The sequence below is a fragment of the Tachysurus fulvidraco genome, chromosome 24 (genome assembly GCF_022655615.1).
Source record: "Tachysurus fulvidraco isolate hzauxx_2018 chromosome 24, HZAU_PFXX_2.0, whole genome shotgun sequence".
NCBI classification, from domain to species: Eukaryota; Metazoa; Chordata; class Actinopteri; order Siluriformes; family Bagridae; genus Tachysurus; species Tachysurus fulvidraco.
In genome coordinates, this window is record NC_062541.1 from 8115548 (window position 1) to 8125701 (window position 10154).

Consider the following 10154-nt stretch of genomic DNA (forward strand, 5'->3'; position numbering starts at 1 on the left):
GCTAGCCATCTTAAAGCAAGAGGGATCCGTATGAAGGGTGAAGAGGTGTGTCTGGACCCAGTGACGGGTTCTGGGCTTTTAAAATGTTAATTACTGTAGCTGTCTTGATTAGATTAAAACATGATTCTTACTTGAATGTGAAAAGCAAGGCAGCCATTAGACACCGATTAGATTATTTTAATCAGTATTTAATTCACATACTCTGTATTTAGTAGTCAAATAACATTTATTATTTAAGGCTGGTCAGCTGTTGAGCAATGTTTTAAAAGTTTTAATATTTCGAGTTACAATTACTGTACATGGAGCAGTTCTGTACCTGGAGTGGATTTAAAATGCTGTGATGCTACAATGACCAGTTTAACATGGATAAGAATTGATGCAATTTTGAAAAATAAATCTGAGAGTCCTTTCCTTACTGAAACTTGACGATCACACACCTAACCATATGCACAGTTAAACAGACTAAATAAAGAAATGAACAACACTGTTGAAGGCAGATATGATTTAAACTTTATTCAACACACCACAATGATTTATCTTAAAGCATCATGAAATATGCTGCATGCAACAGCTTTGGTGCCAAATAGGAATACAACAGGAAAACTGTTTGCTCATTGAACTGAGCCAGGCATCTCCAAAATCCAGCCAGGATCATTTAATCATGCCTCTTTTACATATGTCCTCACCGCCACCACATCTCCCATTTTGCATGTCTGCAGAGGAAGAATCAGGGAAGAAAAAAGCACCAGGACTGATTATGAATGCTTTTATAACAGTGTCATTGCATTACATATTACTATCAAAGTTCTTACAGTTGATATTTAGCTTTTTTAAGCCTAATTCTAAAGTCAAATAGGTTCAAACTAAAGCTCAATAACTTAAAAAACTTAATAAAAAATAATATCTTACATAGTTTCTACAGTATATACAGTAGGCATTGTTGGATTATGGTACAAAGAAATGTAGTTTGGAGTTTACTCCTCCGAAGATCATGGGTGTAAAAATATTTTAAATAAGCAATCTAAGTACCCTCTTATTCTCTAGACCATAAATAAAATTCTCACCGCTATTAATTTTCCATCAGCCACTTCTCTCTCTAGTGTGGTCTCTTTGCCATCCCAGGTCTGTTTTTGCATCAGTTTGCCATTCTCGAGGCTCACCGTGGTCTGCACATAGACAGGAGACACATTCACACAAGTCTATAGACAATAACAAAGCTGCACTCTTTATTAAGTAACCTGTAAATATAGCTGAATACATTACTGACCGTGGTCTTTCTGTCGTCAGCTGTGGTCTCCTCAAATGCTTCATTGAGCTTAAATTTGACCTCAGTGGTTTTAAAAGTGCTCTGGGACTTCATGCTTATCAGTCCTTGGTCATCCACACTTAAGATGAAGCTGGGCTTGGTTCGGTTTCCTACCTGACGAGTGGCAAATCCCACACCTGAAGAACGGAAAGTCTATTTATTTTCACATAGTCAGTCTATTTTATACAACATTTAATAACAGACATGAAAACTAAAAACATGCAACTGTATAGTGGATTTTTTTCAGGTTGATAGGATTTCTGTACCTTTAACGTGACTTTTATTCGAGCAAAAGATGTATGATGAAATTTTAAATTTTTGAAAAATTTAAATATAAAAATTTATTATATTATCTAAAATTCATATAGACGAATATGTTTTTTAATTAATTAGATAATAAATAAATAAATAAATAATATACATTGCATGACTTATTTACTTTAATATTTGCAATCACAAAACATTTAGATATTATAATTTTAACAACAAACAAACATACCCAGTGCCTTCATGTATTCGTCAAAATTATCGCTGGAAATCATCTTCCATGTTCCAACAAATTTATCCACCATCTTTACAGGTTAATATTTACTCCTACTTTTTACACAACAATAAGCTTTCACTTCTAGCTGGAAACTAACGCTCAGCTTTCTGTTACTCTGCGCTTTTATACTGTCTCTATAGCACGCGCACGTTTAGGTTAACCAATCAACGCGTGAAACGTCATTCGGTTTCGTTCCGCTTTGTCTCGTGCGCGTTGGATAGTGCAGCGTGGTTTGGGAGTGAGGTTAAAGAATTGAGCTGATGGAAAGGATTTCATTAGTCTTAGATGAGTCCATCAACTGTAATGTTACACTTACTCAGGAGAGTAGTGATGTGGATTTAGCATGGATGTGTGTGTGTGTGTGTGTGTGAGTGAGAGAGAGGCAGACAGAGAGAGAGAGAGACAGATTGGTACACCAACAAGAAGCACTAACTAACTGTACACCAACAAGAAGCACTAACTAACTGTACACCAACAAGATGCACCAACTTACTGTACACCAACAAGATGCACCAACTTACTGTACACCAACAAGATGCACCAACTTACTGTACACCAACAAGATGCACCAACTTACTGTACACCAACAAGATGCACCAACTTACTGTACACCAACAAGATGCACCAACTTACTGTACACCAACAAGATGCACCAACTTACTGTACACCAACAAGATGCACTAACTTACTGTACACCAACAAGATGCACCAACTTACTGTACACCAACAAGATGCACTAACTGTACACCAACAAGATGCACCAACTTACTGTACACCAACAAGATGCACCAACTTACTGTACACCAACAAGAAGCACTAACTGTACACCAACAAGAAGCACTAACTTACTGTACACCAACAAGATGCACCAACTTACTGTACACCAACAAGATGCACCAACTTACTGTACACCAACAAGATGCACCAACTTACTGTACACCAACAAGATGCACCAACTTACTGTACACCAACAAGATGCACCAACTTACTGTACACCAACAAGCTGCACCAACTTACTGTACACCAACAAGCTGCACCAACTTACTGTACACCAACAAGATGCACTAACTTACTGTACACCAACAAGATGCACTAACTTACTGTACACCAACAAGATGCACTAACTTACTGTACACCAACAAGATGCACCAACTTACTGTACACCAACAAGATGCACCAACTTACTGTACACCAACAAGATGCACTAACTTACTGTACACCAACAAGCTGCACCAACTTACTGTACACCAACAAGCTGCACCAACTTACTGTACACCAACAAGATGCACTAACTTACTGTACACCAACAAGAAGCACTAACTTACTGTACACCAACAAGAAGCACTAACTAACTGTACACCAACAAGATGCACTAACTAACTGTACACCAACAAGATGCACCAACTTACTGTACACCAACAAGCTGCACCAACTTACTGTACACCAACAAGATGCACTAACTTACTGTACACCAATAAGATGCACTTACTTACTGTACACCAACAAGAAGCACCAACTTACTGTACACCAACAAGAAGCACTAACTGTACACCAACAAGATGCACTAACGTACTGTACACCAACAAGATGCACCAACTTACTGTACACCAACAAGATGCACTAACGTACTGTACACCAATAAGATGCACTAACTTACTGTACACCAACAAGATGCACTAACAAAGCATGTGTGTAATAAAGCATCCAGTGAATGTAGAGGTTGAAAAATAAGAAATGAGATGCCTTCACCTCATATCCTACTCTAAACCTTACCCTACCATCTAAACTTAAATAACACATCAATCGCATTTATCCAACCTGAAATACAAAACATGAACTTTTTTGTTTTGTCCTTGAAGGGTACTTGTGGAAAACTGCCGCAACTCTTTAACTCACACAAAAATGATTTGTATTATACACTTATTACAAAGCAGCTTCACATTAAGCTCTGCTAATGAGCAGGTCAGGGGTGTTAGAGGTAGGAAAGAAGACTTGAGAGGAAGAAAACTTGAGAGGATTCTGGCACCAAAGGAAACCTATTATAAATCAATAAATCAGTATACGGTTTAGAGGAGCAGAAAACATGGATGATCATAATGAGTATATTGTGAATAAGACTCCTGAGATTAATACAGTCTACAGCAGCAGACTATAGGTGAAAGTCTATAACAGCCACGCGAGTTTATCCAATGAAGCAAGCATGAGACTTGAGGAAAAATCTGTCTTGGGATATAATTGTCATACTTCTCCTGTCACGGATTTTATACAATAGCAACTGTAAATAAGGATTAATTATTTTTAAACAAAACCAGACATGTAAACAATGTGTAAAACAGCTTGAGATTTTGAGATAATTTTATTAAATGTAAAGTTAATAAATATACACAAAGCATAAACAACTACACATCTACTTCTTCCCCATGGCTTTAGACTGAGGGTCTTTAGCAATGCAGCGTGTCTGTAGAGCAGAAAGCATCTCCTGGCTTGTCAGCTTGCCTCCTTTCATCACTAACCTTTCACCATCCGCTGAAAACAAACGCACAATCATGTTAAGCATTGTGTCTTATAATGACAAACACAGCTATAGTGCAAGACACTCATTTCCTGATGTGCTTTATATAATCATTCTGTGTTGGAGTTCACACAACGGAAATTCATAACTGAGGTCACTTACTGAACGTGATGTCAATCACAGGCTCTGACCCATCATGTTTCACTTCTGCTATAACTTCACAGTTCATGTTTGTAGTCTTGGCCTTTTCTGATCCGACCAAGACGAGAAAGTCTCTGTGGAAGTGGTCAAGAATTATCAAAAACATTAGGAGCCCATAACAAAAGGTACTAAATGTTTTCCTGTGACTAACAGGTACATATAAATTTACACCATTTTTTTCAGCATGTTTCATTATAAATAACATAAAATCCATATGGTAACAAAATATCATACAAAATTGTGTACATGCACCGTTATTACTACAATGCATCACGATGATATACATTTGCAACAAACTGGCTGTGAAACAGAAGTATTGTGTTTTTTAATAATTGTGAATGAATTTAGTTAATAATACTTTAAATAGACACATGCAAACAGATAAAAAAAAGAATGAGATAAAATGTTAATTTTTCATTTATAAAAATTTAGAACATCATATCTTTAGTATACATTACTTGATACGATAGATAGATAGATAGACAGACAGACAGAGAGACATGGTCACCCGCCCGCTCCCGCTGAATTTCTGACCAGGACCCGCAATCTGCGTGTTCCACTCCCGCCCGCACCCGCAATGTTTGTGTCCACTCCCGCCCACTCCCACGGATTTTTTCTTGAGAGCTTGTGAAAATTTTGATTGTATACAAATGATCAGACTAATTATTAGTTCAGGCTAATGTCCAGAATAACAGAATTAAACATGAATGCATTTAAATAAGATAAATTAATACTAATGCTAATACTAATCTTCTTCTCTAAGTCATGTGTTGACTCAGTTCTTGTTATAAGGCTACACGCCAAATCCCACCGGGGCCCGTGGATCTCCCGCTAAATTTTCTGACCGCCCACTCCCGCCTGGGGCAAAGGTGAAACCGCCCGCTCCCGCCAGATTTGCGTTGGGTCCCGCGGGAGCCCAATCCCAATGCAGCCCTCCAGTACACAGCAAAGAAATGCAGTTTGACATCTACCAGAAGTGCAAAGAGTAGCAATTATGCAAATACACAAGTGCAGATAAATATGTAGCATATGTACAGCATGTAATATACAGTGGGTACAGAAAGTATTCGGATGCCTTTAAATTTTTTCACTCTGTTTCATTGCAGCCATTTGCTAAAATAAAAAAAGTTTTATTTCTCTTAAATGTACACTCAGCAGAAATGCAGACATTTTTGCAAATTTATTAAAAAAGAAAAACTGAAATATCACATAGTCACAAGTATTCAGACCCTTTGCTCAACACCCTTTTGAGCTAGTACAGCCATGAGTCTTCTTGAGAATGATGCAACAAGTTTTTCACACCTGGATTTGGGGATCCTCTTCCATTCTTCTTTGCAGATCCTTTCCAGTTCCGTCAGTTTGGATGGTGAACGTTGGTGGACAGTCATTTTCAGGTCTCTCAAGAGATGCTCAATTGGGTTCAGGTCAGAGCTCTGGCTGGGCCAGTCAAGAATGGTTGTTCTGAAGCCACTCCTTTGTTATTTTAGCTGTGTGTTTAGGGTCATTGTCTTGTTGGAAGGTGAACCTTTGGCCCAGTCTGAGGTCCTGAGCACTCTGGAAGAGGTTTTCTTCCAGGATATCTCTGTACGTGGTTGCATTTATCTTTCATTCAATTGCAACCAGTCGTCCTGTACCTGGAGCTGAAAAACACCCCCATAGCATGATGCTGCCACCACCATGTTTCACTATTGGGATTGTATTGTTTTCTCCACACATACCACTTAGAATTAATGCCAAAAAGTTCAATCTTGGTCTCATAGGACCAGAGGATCTTATTTCTCCACAGAGGTCTCCACTCTGCCATAGACCCCCGACTGGTGGAAAGCTGCAGTGATAGTTGACTTTCTGGAACTTTCTCCCATCTCCCTACTGCATCTCTGGAGCTCAGACACAGTGATCTTTGGGTTCTTATTTACCTCTCTCACCAAGGCTTTTCTCCCACGATTGCTCAGTTTGGCTGGACGGCCAGGTCTAGGAAGAGTTCTGGTCATCCCAAACTTCTTCCATTTAAGGATTATGAAGGCAAATGTGGTCTTAGGTACCTTGAGTGCTGCAGAAATTCATTTGTAACCTTGTCTAGATCCGTGCCTTGCCACAATTCTGTCTCTGAGCTCCTTGGGCAGTTCCTTCGACCTCATGATTCTCATTTGCTCTGACTTGCACTGTGAGCTGTAAGGTCTTATATAGACAGGAGTGTGCCTTTCCTAATCAAGTCCAATCAGTGTAATTAAACAAAGCTGGACTCCAATGAAGGAGTAGAACCATCTCAAGGAGGATCAGAAGAAATAGACAGCATGTGAGTTAAATATGAGTGTCACAGCAAAGGGTCTGAATACTTATGACCATGTGATTTCAGTTTTTCTTTTTAAATAAATTTGCAAAAATGTCTACATGTCTGTTTTTTTCTGTCAAGAAAATGAGAATGAGGATATATTAATGAGAAATAAAATGAACTTTGATTTTAGCAAATGGCTGCAATGAAACAAAGAGTGAACAATTTAAAGGGGTCTGAATACTTTCCGTACACACTGTATATGTAAACATAGGTACAGCATGTAAAATATAAATATATATATATATATATATATATATATATATATATATATATATATATATATATATATAGGTACATATGTAAACATAGGTACAGTGAATAAATATAAAGGCTATAGCCGTGCAGAGATGTGTGGACATTGTTGTACAAGTACAAGTAAATGGTTCTAAGGCTGTGGCATTGAAAACATGTGCAGACACTGTTGTAAAGGAACAACAAGTAGAAGGTTATAAGGTTATGGCATTAAAAATGTGCAAGCTGAATAAACAAGTCCACTCTTATGTTTCATCCTACAGACCGTCTGCACACAGGATGTTTGTAATTCTTCGCACAGTAGAAGTATAAACACAAAAACATTTAGTTTTTTTTTTTTAGTTCTGCATGAGAAAAGGTGCAACGTAAAAGAAAATGTATCCGCATTGGAAACATGCCTAATAATAATAATAATAATAATAATAATAATAATAATAATAATAATAATAACTCATACCGCGTAGAGCGAACATTGGATTCAAAAGGACAAAACTGTACAGCGATTTTCTTCACCGTCTTTAACACCACAGGTCCTCTGGAGGCCGCCATGTTTCTCCAGCGTGAACTCTGACCAGGGCGTCACGCAGTGCGTCACAAACAACTCATTGTATTATTATTATTATTATTATTATTATTATTATTATTATTATTATTATTATTATTATTATTGTACCCTATGTAGTGCGCTTATATGGAGAGAAAAGATCCATTTGGCAATAAACATCGAATGAAACCTGCTTTATATATGATTCTGTTATTCTGATATATATACGGCATAGACTTCGGGTATTGGGTTTTTTTTTATTTAAAAATAAAATAAATAACTAAAAATGATTTTTAAAATAGTAGATCTCATAAATCCCAGTGTAATGGAGGCTCTAATTAGTAATGGAGGCTCTGTGACCACTAGATGGCGCAAAAAGCCTGGGATTCGCATGAATGATACTACAGTCTTACTACAATCAAGATCTAATTCAATCATACAAAATAAATTAACAAATAAATAAATAATATTTTCTATTGTTCTCTTGATTCATTTTGTTCTTGCTGTCAAAAATAATAACTACTACAATACAAATATTCCTATTGTTTTAGTTCAGCTACTAAATTTGAATGAATAAACTAATGAACAAATTAATATAAGTATTTATATAAATGTCCATTTGTGTTTGTTAGGCCTTATTGAAGAATTTGGCATTGCGGATTGGAATAGTATTCTTGCCTGTGGACAAGTCTAAAGAGCCTAAAATATCTGTATTTCTACTTTTTTTCTGGAGTCCCTTGAATGCTGATGTGTTGATATCCCAAAATGTGATTCCTGATCAAATAATTCCACACACTGAAAATGTGAATCTATAACATATGTATTATATGTATTTTCATTATATTTTATTTAAATTTTAAATACAAAACTCCTTTGATGATGATTATATGTTTCTATAAGTTACAGCACACTTACACAACACATCCCAGCTATAATAAGAAAGCACTCATTGGACACTTATTTGTCTTAAACACAATTTCACATGGAACTCAATAGAACCAGTTCCCAGGACTGCTGCAGTACTGCAGATAAATTGCCTTTATGTTTAGGAAAGAAGAGAGGGGCGACAAACATGACTCAGCTATTTTCTAGATAAATTAGGTGGTACAGAGAGATGACAAGGTGAGAATTACTGCCATCTTCCTTCTTTCTGTGTGTGTGCATCCTGGGTAAGTCTGGTTGAGTTTTATGTTTAGTTTATGTGTTCTTGTAATGTGTTGCTATTTAAAACATAGAAATAAAGTGTAAATATAAATTAATTAATCGATTAATTAATCGATTAATTAATTAATCGATTAATTAATTAAGTAATACATTTGGAGACATTCTGGAACTACTCTTGTTGTCTTGTAGATATACATAGTGTTTTCACAGATTGTAGAAACAGCCATGTAGTCTAGGATCACAACAATGGTCTTGGGAATTTAATTATAACTTACTGTAAATAATTCCATAGGTTCACTACATTTACCTTTCCAGCTAAGTGTAGTTTAGCTTTTCACACAGTATTTGTGGTTAACACTTGACATGATCTCTTTCCTGAGTATATGAACACTTTGTACATTACACACTATATTTAGGCCCATGTTTCCTGTTAAATGCCCTCTGACACGTTTTAACAAACAAATGTTTTCAGCTGAATCATGCAGTCCAAAATAAGCTAGGTGACAACAAGACAATGCAGTCGCACAATGCCCTGAAGACATGGGGTCAGCCTTTAAGAATATGGGTTAGATGCCACTTTGGGTTTACAATGTTCTGTTTCTGCTAAATATAGACCTAACCACAAAGTTATTTACAGTTTAATAAAAGTAGCAGCAGGTGGATGCTTTTATAACCAAGATGTCATTTAGACATAAATGTTTTAATATTATTCAATACATTTTTTTCAATGCCTTAGAACCATTTACTTGTACTTTTCAACACTGTCCACACATGTCTGCACTGCTACAGCCTTTATATTTATTCACTGTACATATGTTTACATATATACCTACATATATATAACATGCTGTACATATGTTTACATATATACCTACATATATATAACATGCTGTAAATATATTTACATATATACCTATATATTACATGCTGTACATATATTTACATATATACCTATATATTACATGCTGTACACATTTATCTATCTATCTATCTATCTATCTATCTATCTATCTATCTATCTATCTATCTATCTATCTATCTATCTATCTATCTTATATTTCTTTTTCTGTGGAATATTATAAATAATTCATAGGGATTAAGTTACAGAGCTAACAAGACTGAGGAAATATTAATCATATGATTTATATAAGGCCAAAACAAGACTTGACATTGCATCTATGTAACTGTACATAGATAATAAAATCCATTTAAGTATAAGAGGCAAAACTCTGTTTCCCATGAGTCTTTGCGCGGGTTCCTACTAATCCCCAGTGTGAAAGCAGAGGACGAGGAGGA

General features: G+C 36.2%; 2 protein-coding genes across 2 annotated transcripts; both read right to left on the reverse strand.

The window, feature by feature from the left end:
- Positions 1-487: 487 nt before the first annotated feature.
- fabp4a (fatty acid binding protein 4a) lies at positions 488-1964 on the reverse strand. Its single transcript, XM_027175558.2, has 4 exons — positions 1806-1964; positions 1268-1443; positions 1065-1166; positions 488-713 (listed from the first exon to the last, which is right to left on the reverse strand). The coding sequence occupies exons 1-4, from the start codon at positions 1876-1878 to the stop codon at positions 660-662; spliced, it is 405 nt and encodes a 134-aa protein (XP_027031359.1). The 5' UTR covers positions 1879-1964; the 3' UTR covers positions 488-659.
- Positions 1965-4187: 2223 nt separating this feature from the next.
- Positions 4188-7747, reverse strand: mrpl53 (mitochondrial ribosomal protein L53). Its single transcript, XM_027175675.2, has 3 exons — positions 7608-7747; positions 4525-4637; positions 4188-4376 (listed from the first exon to the last, which is right to left on the reverse strand). Exons 1-3 carry the CDS (start codon positions 7697-7699, stop codon positions 4258-4260), a joined length of 324 nt encoding a protein of 107 aa, XP_027031476.1. The 5' UTR covers positions 7700-7747; the 3' UTR covers positions 4188-4257.
- Between the last annotated feature and the right edge of the window lie 2407 nt (positions 7748-10154).